General features: G+C 42.0%; 1 protein-coding gene across 5 annotated transcripts in view; it reads right to left on the reverse strand.

Annotated features, from left to right (window-relative positions):
* Positions 1-19,509, reverse strand: part of cabin1 (calcineurin binding protein 1) — a 38,480-nt gene that overhangs the window by 1,866 nt on the left and 17,105 nt on the right. For 4 of the 5 annotated variants that reach the window (XM_005926996.2, XM_005926993.2, XM_014335080.2 and 1 more), the window contains 8 exons: positions 18,314-18,427; positions 10,457-10,620; positions 10,274-10,370; positions 9,478-10,164; positions 6,855-6,929; positions 2,944-3,205; positions 397-558; positions 65-267 (listed from right to left, as the gene is read on the reverse strand). In XM_005926996.2, the coding sequence (XP_005927058.1) occupies positions 65-267; positions 397-558; positions 2,944-3,205; positions 6,855-6,929; positions 9,478-10,164; positions 10,274-10,370; positions 10,457-10,620; positions 18,314-18,427 (1,764 nt within the window). The remainder of the gene's footprint in view (positions 1-64; positions 268-396; positions 559-2,943; positions 3,206-6,854; positions 6,930-9,477; positions 10,165-10,273; positions 10,371-10,456; positions 10,621-18,313; positions 18,428-19,509) is intronic. The other variant, XM_014335079.2, reaches the window with a different exon arrangement.

The raw sequence follows: 19,509 nt of genomic DNA on the forward strand, positions 1-19,509 counted from the left end.
CAGGGGTCACTGTTGAGTGCTGGGACAACAGAGAGCCGTATGCGTGGTAATTGAGAGTGCTTACCTTAAGTCTCTGTTTGGTTTCCTCTGAGATGCTGCCTTTGGGGGAGAGAAGCGTGGGGGTCGGAGGCGTTACTGTGATTTCTGGCGGGAACTTGGTAACGGTGGAAGGGATGAAAAGCTTTGGCATGTTGGGCGGGACTCGGGAGCGGATTCGGCTGGGGTCTGGAAGCTTCGACTGGTCATTGCTGGCATACTGCTGCTGGTCTGAGAGAAAGAGCGTGGAAGAAAAAGAAAGAAGGCGTGCACAGTCACTAACGGTGCTGTTATGTGCATTATCTGTTGAATCCAATCTACGCATGTTTTTGTAAGACACTTTGATTCTTAGGTAATGACCTGGGCAAGGTTGTGTTGTGCTACATGTGGCAGTTTCCCCCTGAAACCAGCCTGCTGCTGATTCCTGCCCCTGCTGGGACACAGTGGCGAGTTTCATCTGCTGGCAAAGGTGCGACTCCTGCTGTCGGTACAAAAGTCCCTCTGCAGGCTCCTCCCGCTCCTCTGCGAGCAACAAATAACATGTTAGAGATCGATTCGACCCAACAAAAAACTTTGCAAGTGCGCAAAAACTGTGCTTTCAATTTACAAAACAAAACAAATAAATCAGTGTATAAAAAGAATAAATATTGCAGCAAATTGTAAAAAGTCGGCTTTTATAGCAAATCATTTGGACACTGACAAGAAACATTTCTTTTCAGAATGGTTTCCAGTGCTTTTGATTTAAAGTTGCGTTGCGTACCATTTCACTTCCTCTCTGCTTTCCTTCTTTAGCACGACTAGAGGCTGCGCGCGTGCGCGCACACACACACACGCACGCACACGCAGAGAAATGTGTTTTTGACTAGGGGTCCCATGAAAGTCATCAGGAACACTCACAAGCGACTGATTGTTTACAGGTCGCCGATGAATGAGGGGATTATTTCGTAATAAATCTCCTTATATTTGGCATTTATTAGCAGACAATTGACAGTAACAAGTTTCCCTTTGATTGGGACCTCACAGCCTCATTCATTAGACAAGCATTTGTAATGAATGCAGGAACACTGCTGCTAACACTAACTGCAAAAATTCCCCCTGCAGCTCAGACACGGACACAAATATGAAAACAAAAATTATCTAATACGTTTTCAGTCTTCACCCATAATGTTGCCTAGGAAACCGTTACATAAAACACATCAGTGCAGTGCTGCTTCATACCGACCAGTGTGTGTTTGCACGCACATGCAAACACACTTTTGCATGTGTTTTCAGACTTCAAAGGTCATGCAAGTTTAGGAAATGGACATGAAGCTATACAACTTCATAATATGCAGCTCCTGGTTACGCTCTCGCTAAATGAATGATGAATGCAATTCAATAAGTAATAATAATAATCACCAGTGTGTCACGGCAAGAGATATTTGTACTTCAAGGACAATTTCTAATTCTCACACTAATGAGTCCATATGAAGTTCTGTTTAGGTGTGAAAGTCATGAAATGGACCCAAAAACCAAGATAAATATTGACATGATGGGGAGCTGCCAGTTGCCAGCAATGGTCACCTGAAGTTGCCTTATATTGTAAGACCAAAAAAAACAAAACAAAAGAAATAAGAAAAACAAAACAAAAAAACAAACAAACAAACTCCACTCTACAATATTTGTGTGTGTGTGGGGTGCTGTGGGGAAGAACAGGAAGAGACCTCCTGTAGAAGCAGGTTCAGGGAGGGGCAGCCGTCTGCTGCAAATGGTTGGACAATGATGGGAAGCAATGTTCATCAAAATGCCAGGCATGACAGAGAGACGAGACACACAAAGAACCCTGATCTGAAATCTGTGATGGTGGTAGAAGTGTAATACCCGGTATTCTGAGACTTAATGCAGCTTTATTAGTCAAACATAAAAAACCCTAAAAAACTACTAAACTGCAAGTTGCCTTTGTCTTTTTATATTTCCGTTATTGCGTTCATGGTTAAGAAAATATAACTCCTACTGTGAGTTGGTTTGGCCACATGTGTTTTCTTCTCTGTACACAGACACACATGAAAGATTCACTGGTTCTAAGCTGCCTGCAGGTGTGAATGTGAGTGTGAATAATGGTCTTTCCTGTGACTGACTGGCAGCCTCCTTCACTACCGCCTGGTTAACAGCTAACGAATGATCAAATGTTTCATTCATGTCTGTCAATGCAACTTAAACATCACTATGTGTATTCATTTTCTATGTATCCATGTCTGTTATTCTACCTGTGTAGTAACCCTGAGGGAGCTTGCCCCTTGAAAATAAAAGGTTCGTTTAAACTACCTTTCTGTGTCTTAAGAAAGGCAAAAGAAAAAAAACAAAAAAAAAAAACTTCGTCAACAACATCATGACCGTCGTCAAATGTCGTCAAATGATTATTCTAACTAACTGATGCTAAATCTACTGACCACAAAGAAAAGGTTCACACACTGAATTTGCATACTACAGATTCAAGCTCTCAGCCTTTAGAAATGTCAGTTCTACTCATCCTAAAAACCTAAAGAGGAAAGAATGACATGTTTTGATAGCAAACACGAGATAAGCTGAATATTCATTATGAGATCTGCGGTGATTAAGCCAAAGCCTTCGAGGAGCTCACGTAGGCACACAGAGTCACAATCTGGAGGATGTGAATTTCTCAAACTCTTGTTGGTGGACTGACAAAACCCAAAAGGCAAAACATAACCAGGCCAGAGCTTGCTGTTATGTAACTGAGCTGCTGAAACCCACAGGCGCCCTCTGCTGGTCACATGGACACTGTAGTATCATTAGAAACTGGAGCTCCACTTAAAGCAGCAGAATTTAATGGAAAAACTGCATTGATTTTTGTCTGCAGAATCAGAGGACGTCGCAACATTTGATGTGTGTGGGAGGAGGCCGCTGTACCTGTCTGTGGCAGGAAGGCCATGGCTGCAGCAGAGTGGCTGGCTCCTCTCCTGTGCTGTGGCTGATCGTGGAAGCCTGAGGTCTGAGGTCTGGGCAGCTTGCTCAGGGGCTCGTACACCACCTTGGCTTGGCTGTCCTGGGTGGACAGCGGGTGGCAGGTGGAGTGGCTGACCAGGACGGGCGTCGGTAGGGAGGCGGGGAAGAAGAGGTCTCGTTGCTCCTTTGTGTACTTAGGTGTGGTCGGGGCATCGCTTGAAGCCTGCTGAAGACAGAAAAAACAAAAAAAAAGACAAAGCAGCATTCATGAGGAGGTGTGACTGACCTTGGCTAACCACCCCCTGCACCGGCACACTTCTGAGTACTGTACATCCTCTCCCCTTGACACAGAACTGCTGCGAGACTCAGAGAAGCAGAGTCGATATTTCTGCACTTTTCAAACACACATCAGCCGTGCTAGTTTTGCCTCTTTCACACAACAAGTAATGAATCCTTTACAGAGTTTCGATGCCGCTCCTCGGGGTTTCACGGGCTGGCAGCACTTGCCCGCTGGACTGTGTGTTGGGTTATGGTGAGCTCAGATCTGAGCCACTTTGGTGGATGTCCTTTTGAGGACCACTTATAAACACAAGAGCTGCACAAACAACCTATGACAACAGCCGCCCTGCTCCCACAGCCGCTGTCATGGCAACACAGAGGAGCACAGTTAAAAGGAATGAATACACCTTCTCCTCTAGTTTTTATATCTAAATGGATAAAAAGTTGGATGAAAAACAGCTTTTCTAAGCACATGACACACAAGATGCTCGATCTATTGTGCAAACCGAGCCAAAATGTGAGACATTCAGGAATGAATTCATTTCATATTGACTAGAAGGCTACACCGACATGTACAGCATTAATTATGCAGGGATGGAAAAGAGGCAAATATGACTTCATACTTGCAAAAGAATCTGTCAAAGCTAAACTGCATCTGCTACAGCTCTGTTAAGACATCTAGGGTCATAGTATATATTCTGTCATGACAAGTGGCCTTTGACAGATATAGTACGTTAGCTCAAGAAAATTTGGCAATAACAGAGCTCTCGTCCCAGTTCTCCCTGGGTGTCTGCAGGGAGATGAAGTCAAATTGTGCTCGGCTTCACAGCTGCGTGCAGTGAAGCTTCCCATGGGATTCACACAGCAGAGAACAGGCAAAATTAAACAGGCAGAGTAGCCTTCCCAAAGCTTGGAGAGCAAAAGATCCTCCAGCCCAACGCAGAGCAGCACAGTAGCTTAAAGCAAGCAGCAGCTCCGTAGCCGGCTTTGATGATTCATATCTCATGAATTAAACATCCCCAATAGAGACACCAACAAGTCAGCTGGACTGTGCGCTTAGAAAAACATTAGATTGCAGCACGTAGCATGAAGCCAGTATTCAGGGTTGAGCGTTCCCGTGTGGTCGAGGTCCAACAATGAACCGAAAGACTGTTCTCTGTCATCACAGATCGGGCTGTCGATCAGATTAGAGCCGCGGCAGATCTTTCCAACACAGAGGAAATAAACTTTTTCCATTAAACTGCCCTCCAAAAATGAAGCAATACTGGCATTTCACTGTGAAGCAAACAAAACGTATTTACTGAAGTAAACCCATAATGTTCCAGCTCAAATACAGGAGTGTTTTTAATAAAATACCTCCACCAATTCAGTGTTATCCTTATTTAACTTATCCTGGGCTTTTGTATAGCCCCTCAGTTCACATTCACCAGTTGACAGCAAATTGTATGGATTCCTCCAGTGAAAATAAGACAGAGGACAACACAGCTGATTTTCCAGCTCAGCACTCAAAGGACTCCCTCTCCCTCCCCCTCTATTTGTGGGGGCTTGAAGGAAATGTGTGAATCTGCAAGCGACAGGGAAAAAAAAAAAAATTCCTCAAGCTACGATCTACATTACCCACCACATACAAATGTAAGCAAATGCAAACCACGACAGGTATTGGTGCCACAATAATTACACATTAACAGCAGTTAGATAAGACTACAGAATGAGCTTTGATGTAGAAAAGCACCCTCCGTTTGTCACATCCTGGGCATGCAAGGACACTCACCAGTGCATACAGGCCACCTATCAGAGTAATCCACTGATTTTCCTGGCTCACAATGGGCCTTTGGGCAGATGACTATGCACATAGTAAAGGCAATACGTCTGTATTAGCTTATATGGGAAAAAATCTGAGAAGGTGGTTAAAAAAATAAATTACAATGCTGGTGATTTTCCTTTGGCTCTGGCAGTCAGGCGGCATGACTGTGTCTTGTTAAGAATCCATGTATGAGCTGTTAAGTATTAGTCATCCAATATAAATGATCATGATGAAATAAAGTGGTCAAATTTAAATTCTTTTTGAGTGTGGATGCATCTGGGTTTAGGCTTCTGCAACCATAATAATGGCATTCTTTAGACATCATTTCAATTTTCTCACATTTAAATTATTCTAAACCGAAATAACATAAATCAGCATACAGTCCCCGAAGTGAGCTAAAGGCTCTTTACAGCGTTTTTTCTACTCCTGGCTCTGTGTGATGTCAGCGAAATTGAATTTCTGTGGCATGCTGTTTATGAAGTGCAGCAAATCAGAAATAAAAATGTCTTAAAGGGACATTGGTCTTAAAGGGAGAGGATCCCTAGTTAAAGACAGATGGTGAACTGAGGTGGCTGCACAAAGGCCCAGTATAAGTTAAATAAGGAATTCACTTCTTTATGCACATTATAATTAGCCTCTTTAATTATAATGTAAAGGTAACAAGAAGATAAACAAAATAATGTGAAATTAAATACACATAGATAAAAACAAAAATATAATTTACTGCTACTAATTAACAACTGTAGTTTTTACACATGGCGTCTTCCAGCTCTCTGCAATCATCTATGAGTCAAGCGTCGCGTGGAAAGTAGACAAACGAATAAAAAGACCAAGATGAACAAAAGGAATCATGCAGAAAATAAGATGGTGCGATCGCTGAACTGGGGAAAAAAAAACACAGATTTATTTTGCTTACAACTGTGGTACACATGAGCCTGAAGTTCAGGGAACATCACCGTGACAACAGGATGTGGGCAGAGAGACCCTTGATGACTGTGTGGGCAGGAGGAGGGATGAGAGGGGGGGGGGAGAGACACTGAACCAGAGTGAGGCAGAGCAAGTAATGATTCGATGAGGAATCCGTGTACTGGAGACAAAACTGAGATAACGTGCTTAGGCACTAGCTGATTGTCTGCGATTACACAAATACTAAGTATTTACTCATTTCTTTCACTTTATCTTAAAAAATGAAAGACATCATATGCATATTGCCTGTGCAAATAAACAACCTGAATATCAGTGTCACGCTGAAAATGATGACAAGTTTGGCAGCGACTGAGTGAGGCTGAAGGGACAACAGGGAGCATTCACACCACGCTTTGGGCTATATTTAGCACTGGCAGGCAGGAGCAGGTTAGACTTGAAGTCTGGGAATTACCAAGTTAGTCATCACTTTAGCACATTTTACTACAGATGCTGCACACTTAACCCCACACATAACACAGAACATATATTATAACAAGTGCTATTATGAGCTAAATCAGCAGACATGTAACACTAGAATTAAACTTCCTGGATTCGCCAGATGGGTGAGCTAGACGATTGTAGTTTATAAGACATTTCTGGTGTCCTGTTAATTTGTTTTGAAAGAAAACCTTAAAATTTGTGTTTTGCTATGCAACGCACATCCCAGGATCTTTCTTTTTTTTTTGCATCATCTTTTATAATGAAGGAATAGACCCATAGTTAAGCACGTGCTACAGGGAGCTACACCACAAGGATGAGGGAAAATTTGAAGGTGTGGGTGTAGCAGAAAGGTGGCAGATGAACATGCTGAGTTACAAATGTTTACCTGTCTTTGGGCAGAAGTGGCCAACTGTATCTGACAGAACTTCACAGCCTGGTCCAGAGCCACATCCTCATCAACCTGAGACAGGAGAAAAGGCAGAATAAGGATTTTAGAGCAGAGGAACGCAGTGTATCTACAGATAATCAGATTCCACGATGTCAACTTGTTCACATACGTTTCCGTGCAGTATAAACACAGAAGCAATGATTATAGCACCACAAATTCATCAGATTTCTGAAGTGACCTGTCCTGAGAAACATACAGTGTTAATTAATCCTCATACACCAACGCCAAACCGACAACAACTTAATCTGATTCTGAGCCAGCACGATTTTTTCTCTCCTCAGCTTTCGCATCTGATCATTAGCACAAGTAAAGAAAGGCGTAGTTCAGCTGGTGGATGTGTGGGAGTTGGCAAGCTTAGCTAGAGAACAACACCACACACTCGAAGCTGGAGTAGGCAGCCAGGTTTTGGCATCTTCGGGGACACAAATTGGATAATAACCTTTCAGCATATTGTAACTCAAGTACTCTGAGAAAGATCTAGAATCTACAACTGATTGTTTTCGGGTTTAGAAAATTAAACCCCGATTGGAGAATTTAGGCAATCACAGGTCTTTGTTGTCCAAATGTTTTCCAGTTTATAGGCATGTGTTAAAGGTCCTCCGTGACTGCGAGACATAGTTGTCTGTATGAGTTAAGCATACAACTTCCACCCAGAGGAGTGGGCGTAAGGCCTGTGAGAGGAAAAATATTTAGGGGGACTTTATTTTTCCTCTATCGAATTTTTGTCTGTGGCAGCTTTAACAGCTGCGTGAGCATGTTTACAGCGACGTTCGCTGTCTGCAGCAATTCAGGGACCCCCAAAGGGAGGGAATTTACAGCATCCTCAATCGAGTTTTCAAACTGCTTATTGTAGAAACAGATTGACTCAAGCTTCAACATGTCACAGAGGACAGCCCTCTGCTTTCATCTGTAGCTCTCTGCAAACTCTTTACTTGTTGAACTTCCTCCCCACAAACACACAAGGATGCATGTGTGTGCATGCTTATTTGCCAGTTAGAACTTCTCAAAAATCCCTTGCAAACTCCCCCCCCCAATAAAAAACCCCACAAAAAAGCCCAAAAAATATCTGACAGGTATGGAGGACCAACACCACTTTCTAGAGAACTGTAATGGCATCATTAACAGACAGTGTTTGTAAACAATTGAGCATATGAACAAATGCTGAACCAACGCAATGTTCACATGATGATGCGCATTTGAGGATCTTTTTTGAGGTAATAATGAGCAACCAGTATTCTCTACTCGTCAAGCTGAAATACTTTGATGGCAGGAAATGCTCAATCTACATACACACTTAGTGGGTTTTTGTTTTAACACCTCAGCAGAGAGGTTAGAGACTGAAAAATGTCTTGAGTGTGATATCTAGCACTGCTGACATAAACAAAAATGAAAAAAAAAAATCAAAAGGTACAGATTTAAAATATAACCATGTGCAGGTGTGTTTTGGGGGGGAAAAAAGAAAAGAGAAAACAAAGCATTTGCAGTTTGTGTAAGTAGGTACACAACCACAAGATGGCTTTGGAAAATGTCCAGGCTTATTAATTGCGTGATTTGGTGACAGGAAACATGTTGCGCCTGGCTCTGGCTTTTAGGTACGGCTCTGAGAAAATTATTCTCTAAGCTGTTTCTTAAAAAGCACAGGAAAAAGAATCTTGCTGCAAAGCTAAGCGCCCAGAAAAACCAAGCAAACGATGCAGACAGTAAACCACTCCATTCAATTTTTTATCTCATTCTTGCTGTATTTTATATTTTTCCAATGGAAACCACATGGCTATTCTATTTTAACTATCTTAACATAATTCATTAAAAGAAGCCTTCTGTTTCTAGAAATATCCTACAAAGTTTCTATTTCTGTGTATGCACTTTGTCACGGCACACTTTGCATCAGTTGTGCTGGCAGTGTAAAAACAATCTTTCATTATTAATTATACTTTGATGGCAAAAACTAGCCGGGGCTGACATGAGAAAACAATTTGCTTTTCAGTGCAGAACCTGATATCAATATATATCAATGTGAAAAGTTAAGAGGCCAATCACAGGAATTCATAAAGTGAAATGTAGTGATAAATTTCACTGTATCTTTAAATCAGCAGTGACTGAGCCAAAGTAGTTTTTGCATGCTTTAGAGGTGGATATATATAGCATGAGAGAGAGAGAGAGAGACAAGCGAAAGAGAGAAAATATGGCTATTCCTATTTAAAAATACCAAACTACATTTAGAGTCAGCAATCTATTTTAGAAATAACAGCAAAAGGACGGGAGACACCGAGGTTGAATTTGGGTTACTCAGAGTAAAAACAACCGCACCTTGAGCTGTATTTGCTGCAGAGCTCGAAAACTCAAAGTGGGAAAGTCCCTGATTGTCAATAGGAGTACTGTTACTAATTCAGTTAGAAAAGGGGTTTCCCGAGTCCAAATTATTTTAGGAGGATTCTCATTAAGAATGTATGACTTTGCAAAATATCATTTTTAAAAAATGCAGTGCGGTTATTGCAACAATAATGTAACCTATATGTGCACATTGAAGACATGTGGTGTGGCACATCTGCAAGAGGTTTACCTGTTTTATGAGCATATAAGTCTCTGACATTATCTTTTCAATGCGCCCCAGGTCGTAGGTCATGACTTTCTGGCCTTGTTGCCACACTCTGTAGGCATCAAGCAGGAGGGTTTTTCCAGACTCTACATCCTCTAGAAGTTTCCTCTTCCTGTTTGGCTTTCGTAGTAACCCCTGATCAGTCCCACTCGCTGCCACGGTGATTTTGGGTGCTGAGGCTTGAAGCTGCTGCTGTCTGGAACTGATACTTAGCTCCTCCAGAGAGAGTTCTGGTGTCCGGCTGATGTCAGTGACTTTCTGCTGAGGCTCAGTGCCACTCACTGAGGTCTCAGCCTGTGTTTGGGTGCCCTGAGAATCTGTGGCATTAGAGGGTTTCCTCCAGTGGCAGATGTCCAGGTCCATGGGTTCTGCAGGCCCTGCTTTATGCCCCTCATTCCCAGGAGTCTCTGCCTTCCCAGGGTAGCCCTCCTGAACCTTACTCCCTTTATCTATTGACGGTAGTGGTGATGGGGTGAGTTGTGCCTGGGAGGCTTCTCTTGGACCTGGATCAGTAGCACAGGCGCCCTCTGTGAGTCCAGGCTTCTTAGGCACGGTGTGTTTGCTGTCATCTGAACTGGGCTTGTTGGATGTGTCTGTTGTGGTCATCTCCCCCATGGAGGGCGCAGGCGCTTTCTGAAGCTGCTCAGACACCTGAAAAAGAACAGAACCTGTCAAAACATGAAGTGGGTGCATGCCAGATGTGTAAAACACTGAGTGGCTCTCGGCCGTGCATGTGTACAGTGGGCTGTAGTAGTCTTACCCCAGTGAGACTGTTCAGATTGTCCTCCAGGACTTTTACAGTTAGGAAAAATGCTCTCTTGGCCAAAACCTGGCGATCAACATCCCGTAAATACTTCCTTCAGAAAGAAGGAATAGAGATGTCATGGAACGAATAAAAGACATATGACAGAATTAACATCATCACACAGAACGTGGTGCTTACTTTCCCTGGTCAGGGGTTCTCTGCAGCATGAAAGAGACTTTCAGCAGAGTATCGTGATCCTTGAGCTGAGACAGCACCTCCAGCAAGAGGACAATGGATCGGTTCATATGAGATGCAAAACTACCCGGGCGATCAATCTCATCTACTGGAATACGCCAGATGCCCTGGACAAGACAAGGAGAAAACAAAGGAAAATGCACAGTTAGGTTTGACTATTTTACTCATCATTGTTGCTAGCAGTTGGAGTAGGAACAGTCAAAAGAGACAGTGCAGTTACCCAAGAGTATTTCAAACTTCCCAGTGAAGCCAAATGATCTCCAGCAGTTCAAACAAAAGTTACCGCTCAATATTCCAAAAGTCCAATTTGTAAAATTCTGAAAGTTTGTGTTTTTATAAATGCTCTCTGCTGCTATTCTAAGTTCTCAGAGGCATGTGGAGGGCATGAAACAACGGAAACAATTAACGGGGATATGTGGAAAAGCTGAAAGGAAAGAAGGTAGTGGGGAAAGCAAGAAAAATTAATGTGACTGAAACACATGGCTTTCAAAGAAGAAAGCCCTTATGAGGGGATGGAAAGGCTGCAGGAGAGATCTAGCGGTCTAGCTTGTCATGTAGGAGATATTAAGAGAGAGGGGGGCTTTCTCTCTGGGTGCACATGATGGGCAGTCTCATTAGTGCTCAGTTCTGTCCAAGCAATGAAACAGACCAACAGACTAGCTGCCAACAAACACCGTCCTCTTCCCCCCCCCTTCTTTTTTGTTTTTTTAAATGGAGCACTCCACCTTTTCAGTGAGCACATGTCCACTCAGCAGGTAAACTGAGGAGAGGATCTGCACTCTGAAGCTACTGATGCGAGTGCAGATGGTGGCCTAGGCAGCACACAGGCTTCAGTCGCAAAGCACATGGCACATAGTACAGTTACAGACTCTGTGTGTGTGTGTGTGTGTGTGTGTGTGTGTGTGTGTGTGTGTGTGTGTGTGTGTGTGTGTGAGAGAGAGTGAGAGAGTGAGAGAGTCAAATAAAGATGACCATATCAGGATGGAACAAAAACAAATGAGATGGCTCTATCAGCTGCTGGAGACATGGGGAGCATGGCGCTCCTCCTAAACAGACCGCTCCAGATTGTCAGATGACATTTTCAAATCCACCGGAGAGGAACAAAGCAGGAGAGATAAACCTATCAAAACAAAATCCATGCTTGAAGATGCACCTAGAGCCTTTTAACCTAGAAAATTAAATGAAATGCAAATGAATCCCAGAAAACCTGATACATGTTGTTTTTAAGCATTCCTAATTTCTGTTAGTATTTTTGTTGTACATAGGAATCTTTTTGGACTGTTTTTTTAAGCAACTTTTGTGATGATAATTAAAAAAAAAAACCAAAAAAACAGAGGTCAGGAAAGAAATCCCACGAACATTGCTCAAATGTCTGCACAAAGACAAGAAGATTTATTTATGATGTCATGCGACGCAATCAGGCCAGGCTTGGGAAGGTTTTTAACCTTTCAATAAGCCTCCAACATTTCATGGAGAAGAGTTGTTCTTTACAGTAGCATCCAACCTCAGCAAATCTGTTTAGGGAAGCAGAGCCATGGGTTTACACAGATTATGAAGCAGCACAGCATCTAAAGCAGATTTGTAAGACTTTAACTGCAATAATTTTAAGCATCTTTTTTCCCCCTTTTTGCTGCAGAAAATATGAACACTGCTTGATATCTGGAGCTTAAGCCCAGACGTGGCCAGTAGATCACGTAAGAATCAGGCAAGGGGTAAGACGCACAGCAGACAAACTCATACTTTAGATGTGTTTTTCCAATTAAATAATAAGCTGGTTAAAAGGGAAAAGCAGAAAAAAGGCAAAAAAACGGCTATTGGACTTTACAGTTATACTGAACTGGGGAATTCTTTGTTTGCAAGCCAAATAAAAAAAACTGGCTGTCTTATCTACTTCATCTTCTCATGTGTAAACATGCCATGGACAAGGAAAGGCATGAAAAAAAAAAAAGTAAAAAGGCAGGAAAGTTGCACAAATTAAGCGTTGCTGTGTCTTAAAGCAACCCACAGTCACTATCCCATGTTACATCAACTACAGTTTCACTATAACCAACTACAACTTTAGATTGTACGATTTCGAGGGGTGGGGGGGATCCAAGATGGCTGGTCTCCTGCTAAAGCCATGAGCATTTGGCAGGTTGTTGGTGTAATTTTATATCTTCCTAAATTCTTCTCTGCATTAGTCCTGACATGCAGAAATCTGAAGAATCTAAAGAATAAAAGACTCCAGGAGTGTCCTTTACAGTTCTGTGCAATCTAACAGAAACATCACAGATTTAAAAACAGCTCTACTCCAAGGTACAGCTACTATAAACACAAATTTGCGCTCGATTTTGAAAAGAAAAAAAAAGTCAGAAGGAACGAGAGGAGGCAACTCACCATCACCAAAGAAAGCTACTCCACGACGCCTGTGTTAGTATTCTTTTGGACAGTTTCCTGTTGGTGGTGGCAGCACCAGCAGCGCCTCCACCCTGAAAGAGGCTCACGATCTCAGAGCCAGGGGTGGGCTGCATTTGGGTGCTAGGGCAGCACGAGCTGCAGAAGAGGAGAAGAGGGAAGCACAGCTGCACATGGCAGAACAGGAAAAGAGAAAGAGAATGGCAAGAGGAGAGACTGTGCCGGAGTCTATAAGCTCAGTACGCCACTGACAGTAGAGCTGACTCGTTCTTCTCCTGATTTCAAACCCTGCCATCTCAAAACAAAAACACCCACGCACTCCATCTCCGCTTTCCCCCTGACCCCAGCCTGCTGGAGTTCTCCACCCCCCCCTCCTCCCCTTCTCTCACTCACTCACTCTCTCACTCTACACAGCATACATCCAATCCTCGTAGGTCTACGCCAGCCAATTGGAGGCTGGTGGAGAAACTCCCGCCCATTAGTGCACACCCACACAATACACACAAACAGGGGAGTGCCAGAGAGAGAGAGTAATGAGGAAGCAGAGCAATAGAGTGAGGAGTTGAGTAGAGTGAAAAAGAGCCAGGGGGAGGGGTAGAGCATGATCAGCCTGAAGACAGAGCAACAGGAAAAGAACAAGAGAACAAACTGGCTGAAAAATGAATTCAGTGCTACCTCATCTGTGTAGTGTGATGCATCAAGAGGATGACAAACCAATAGTGAGAAAGGAAAGGCAAAACTAGCAGAAAAAAAAAAAGTCCCTCAAGGTTTGTGTAAGTAAAGCCCTCCCCCCGCAATCAGCCACACAAAACAGTGTGAAGAACGGTGCTGCCTGAACAGATTGTGTTGCGTACACATATTTCCTCAGTCAGCCAGCAGCACAGCAACAGCAGCCCTCACCTTCTTGTTTTCCTCTCCTTTAACTCTGGTCGTCTCTCTCCAGCTGGCCACCAAAAACATACTAAGGAAACACACCTTGTTTTTCCCGCTTCCTGTTGTGAGTGTAAAAAGAAGTGCTGAAAAATATCGAGCTCACTCAATTACAGAGCAGGAGAAGGCAATGAAAAACAGACTTGCAGCCAGAGTTAACCCTCCAACGTGCAAATCCAAATATCAACTTGTACAAAATGAATTCATTGGGCCAACACGCCTCCTCTAAGAGAGGCAGAAAAAAAAAAACCACAAGGTTCTCCTAAGTGAGGCTCCACCTACAGCACGCTGCACAGCTGAACACACAAATGTTGGAGTCATACATCAACTGACTCAACTGTGTTACCCTATAATATAACAAGACAGCGAAGCTCACCTATAAGCAAAGTTAGATTCAAGTGGTTGAATTAAACGTGAATGCTCACCCGACACACACGCACAAAAAAGGGTATCATTTCAAAACATGACAGAAGCGGAGTTACGTCTGTCTGAAATATAGCAACAAGCACGCCCATTTTCTCTGGAGCTACGTGAGTGGGTGGAAGAATATGCAAGTAAGATGAGTGCGTGTGTGTGGCGGGGGAAGGAAGGAGGTGGTAACTGTGCCTGAGTGAATACTCAGGGACTCCTCACGACTACTCAACAGTAGTCTTGTAGCTAAAGCCGCCTGCTGTTACAACAGCATTACAAGAAATATCATTACAACTCAGTTTTCTCACTCTGTAAACCACTGTGGAAATAATGGCTACAATAATCCCACTACATGCCTGTAATGACGACACTGAAACCAAACAGGGTGATTTGGAAATTCAGAAAAATCAGTATGTGATGTTGATGTTACATCACATTATCTGTATAGTTTAAAGGGCTGACATAAGATATACTGAATCCTGTTACTAATGCGTCTTTGGTGGCAGCCGAGTCTGAGTTTATAACATGCTCACTGGATTATAAACATGTGACATCACTTGGGTCATAAATAACAAATTGCAGACTAAAGAGGAAACATTTCTGCTTTGTATGAAGTGTGACAATACACACATCAATAATGTAAAGCTAAATTATATATTGGTATCTGCTACCAAGTTTAATCATTATTCAACAAAAACATATAGTATGTTATACTCCTTGTTTGAATGAAGCTTCCGAGCAATGCGTTTGGGCTAATAATATTTTCAAACCCAATAAAACTGACATGGGACTTAGTCAAAACAAAGTGTACGTGTTGCTCCCTTAAAACCAAACTGCATTTTACATCTATTCCCTGCATCTGAAAAGCCAAACATTTTAAAAATTAGTTTAATTTAATTTATACAGCGCCAGCAACACCAGTCGTCCCAAGGCTTTTTATATTGTAAAGTAAAGACTCTACAGTAAAACAGAGAAAACCCCAACAATCAAACGACATTCTCTGAGCAAGCACTTGGCGACAGTGGGAAGGAAAAACTTCCTTTTAACAGGAAGAAACCTCCACTCCCTGAGCCTGGTTCTGCTGAGGAGAAGAGTAAAAGAGCCAGAGATGAATAATTAATGATTAAATGCAGAGTGGTGTATAAACACAGAGGTGAGGTGAGTTAGTGCATCATGGGAATCCCCCATCAGTCTAGGTCTATTGCAGAATAACTAAGGGAGGATTCGGGGTCACCTGATCCAGCTCTAACTGTAAGCTTTAACAAATGGAAAGCTTTAAGCCTCATCTTAAAAGTAGGGTGTTCATCTCCCAAATCCAAACTGGGAGCTGAAGAGGGGCCTGAAAGCTCAATGCTCTGCCTCCCATTCTACTTTTCAATATCCTAGGAACCACAAGTAAAGCTGCAGCCTAAGAGAAGTGCTCTGTTAAAAATAAATGAATAAATAAAAGAGAATCTGTCTAGACAGACATTTATGCTTCTTATGTATGCTTCTTTCTGCAGATGGATGTGCTTTATTAATGTGTTTTGCTTCTTCTTTTCTTTCTATCACAATTACTTTAATGTCATAATCACATCCCACCTTATACTGGTTCACTTGTGCTGACAACCACACTGATAAATTATGCAGCATAACTTCATCTGGATCATTTCTTTACAGCAGTATGTAGGTTACTTTGTGCAGTTAATGTAACCCTGCCAATGCGAGAGGGAAAAGTAGGGCATCATGACCTACATTAGGGAACTTAGTATTCACCAACAGGCTCAATGAGGTGTGTACTCAGCTGAGAGTCAAGTCTCTTTGACATCAAGAGGCGCCACGCATCATGCCACATGTTTGATGTAATCACACTAGCACATCAGACCTGCTGCAGATGAAGACATGACTTGAACACACAGAGAATATTTAAGAAAAAGTCACACTAAGTGATTAGTTTGTCTCAAATGCAGCTGTTGACTGTCTGCTGAAAATTACTCACCTAAAGGTATAGTTTTCCTGAACGGTTCAAATCCACTTCAAGCCAGCAAATCTGTGTGCGCCTAAACTTAAAGACTAGGGGAAAACAGGCCTTTCTCATTCATATTTAGAAAGGTTTAGATTGTCTTATGGCAGATACAGAGTGCTTGGTTCAAAGTGAACAGTAAAGCTCCAACAGTTGGTATGCTAGGGTGGCAGGTTTGCCTACAGAAGGGGCTCTGAAACAACCCAGTGGGAGCCAAAGAGCAGCAAAGCTTTCCTCTAGCTCAGACCTGGCCCTCATCGTTTCCACAGTCAGTTAACATTCTGTAGCCGACATTTGACTCTACGGCCCACACAATCAATTATGTCCAAAATAAGGTTCACTGCTAAAACGTGCCTGACAACTGAATGATACAAGGTGCTGACATGACGTAACATTCTGTTTGTATTATCTGGCATGTTAGTGAGAGTCTTTACGCTTTGACAAATCACACAAAGAGCAAATAAAAAAGTAACCTTTTTTCTGCACATGCTGAGAAGGCATAGTATGTGCTTCAAGTGAAAAGAGGTAAACAGACTGACATGCAGAACAGATGACAGATTCTGACAGTAATCTCCTCCTCTGGTACCCAACAGAGGTCTCATAATTCTGAAAGGCAGATAATGCAGTGATGGCCCACTGTGTGACTCAGATTATAGTAGTGCTTGTCTTTAGTGATCCATATATAGGGCTGATTTTTGTGAATCCAATTGATTCGTGTGTGTAAACCTAACTATGGAATGCCAATTATTCACAGCAAGCTGCACAGATCACTGAGTCCCAAATGATCTGAACACTTAATGTCAATAAATGTTCTTACGTTCTTATGCTGAGGCTAAACTTTATACAGATGAGACAACAACCACCTGGGTATGCATGCAAGTAATTTGGGATCTCTTATGTGACATGATTCTGCGCCTGCACATTGTAGATTGTAGTTGTACAGAAATGTGCTTAAAGAAGCTAGCCGTTTGCCATCACGTCACCCATCGGTTTCTAAAGATTTTCATGCCTGAACACAATACTATAAAATACATAAAATACTAAAAGTTTGCTCAGCAAACCTGAAGCACAAACCTCTTTGACAATCAATACAATAAGCCATAATTGTCAGATAACGGTCTAAAAGACACCACAAACAATTTAGTGATTGATTAAAAGTGTTGCGATGATATTCCCAACCTGAAGCCTTAGCAAAATCCAAATGGATTAGTCAATTTAAAAATAAAAGTAAATAGTAAAAACATGCAGTGGATATGTAAGGGGAAAGTACCCATAGCAACAGAAACCATTTAATTTTGTACCCGGCTGTAAAATATGCTTTTTAATGCTTTAGTTGGTGAGTGGGATTGACTCGTTTTTGGAGCAAGTCTTACGTGGCCACAACAAGAACTGCAGTTTTTTGCACTTCTGTGTTTTCAGTTCCAGAGGCTGCTGCTTGTTTTAATGGCATAATAATAACCCTCTTATAAAACATGCTCACATTCAGCAAAAGACAACAACTAAATGCCAAGTGTTCAAAATGGAGTATTAGTGGTAGATATGGCCATTGTTTGTATATAATCTACAGCTACACACAGGTGCTACAGTCTGAAAAGCATCTTGGAGAAGTCTGTTTCGTATTTCTCAATTTGTGTTTATAGCACTCAAGTTTTTCCTTCTCATTTGTAAATATTGTAAAAGATAATGACTGTAAATTTTGTGGGTTGTTCAAAATTTTAGGTTATATTTATTAGAATACGATGTGGAATATTCACTAAATTAATTTCGGCATGCTTGTACAGTCATAACCCGGCCCCATTATTTATGCAATATTGGCCTTGATAGCCATGACTCACGTAAAATATTTTAACTTTAAAATAAAATAAAAAAGTCTTTGGTGCAAATGCTTGATGGTTGGCAATAAATCGAGTGATGAAATGGCTGTTCAAAAACACATTAAACATGTAGTGGCTTAATGACATATTAAAGGAGGAAGTGTGTGTGTGTGTGTGTGTGTGTGTGTGTGTGTGTGTGTGTGTGTGTGTGTGTGTGTGTGTGTGTTTGTTTAGTGAACTCTGACTTACATTGAACAGGTTTGTCTTGTTTCTTTCACAGAAAAGTCCTTGTGCTGGCATGTGCTTCAGCTGTTGCCATGGGACACTGCTTCCTAGCAACACATCTCTAGCCCACTGTAGGTTCTGTGTCGGGAAAAAAGCAACAACATACATTCGAATGTACAACATTTATCTGTTTTTTTTAAATATATATATATATACACACACACACACACACACACACACACACACACACACACACATATATGAATAACGCATGAAAAACATTTGCAATGTAAACATCTTTTCATATCGAGATGACTCACAAACTAAGCAGTGCCTAACCAGTGCCCTGTTGAAAACAAGATTGGAAACCACCACCACTTCATGCTACCTGTCACAATCCCACTGCCCATAGCATAAAATTAACAGGCTTCCCCTCTTTCCAAGTTTGAAATGTGAGAATAAAAATGACCAGCCAATGTAAATGGAACAGAGGCTTTTAATACTCAGTGTGTCACGTTGTGGAGGTGTCTAAGCAACCTGTGGCAACAGCATCAAGTGACTGTCATCCACTCAGTGCCGGGGTACATTTGCTTTCCTCCATGTTAAACCTCAAGGAAACCTTACCAACGGTTTCCTTGAGCCTAATACTAACTAGGTAAGCCTCAATCAAAAGTTATTGTACACTAAACTGAGTCTAATGGAAATTTCCTTTACTGAACTTGATTTCAGTGCTTGTTTAGACTACCGAGGTCAAATGAGGATATAGAAAACACCTAACACTTTACCACACCCAATTTACCTTTATTCAGTTTGGGGAAAGACTGTATTTATTTAAGAAAACAAAAACTAAAGTGGTAACAGAAGGTTGCCATCTCAAGTAAAGCTCATTGCAGTCTCCTTGTGCCAAACTGGCTGAGAGAGCACTGCGCACCACCCACACACACCTCTGCCCACAAAGCCTCATAGCCAACACAAGCTGTTTCAGCAGCTCATGTATCACTGCAGAGCTCACAGTCCCACAAGAAAACCAAAGAAAAACAAAGAAATGGAAAGCTCTGGTGTAATTACTATAGAAATACAGATAAATACATAAGTAATTGGAGAGGAACCTCATTTTTTCATTTTCATTTCATTTTAGTGTCATCTTTAATTACAGCTGTGTTGTCTGTGACATCTTTTCCTGAGTCCCACGTTTTCCCACAGGCTTACTGGACAAAGCA

Source organism: Haplochromis burtoni, unplaced genomic scaffold, assembly GCF_018398535.1.
Source record: "Haplochromis burtoni strain Fernald_Lab_line unplaced genomic scaffold, NCSU_Asbu1 Contig_95, whole genome shotgun sequence".
NCBI lineage: Eukaryota > Metazoa > Chordata > Actinopteri > Cichliformes > Cichlidae > Haplochromis > Haplochromis burtoni.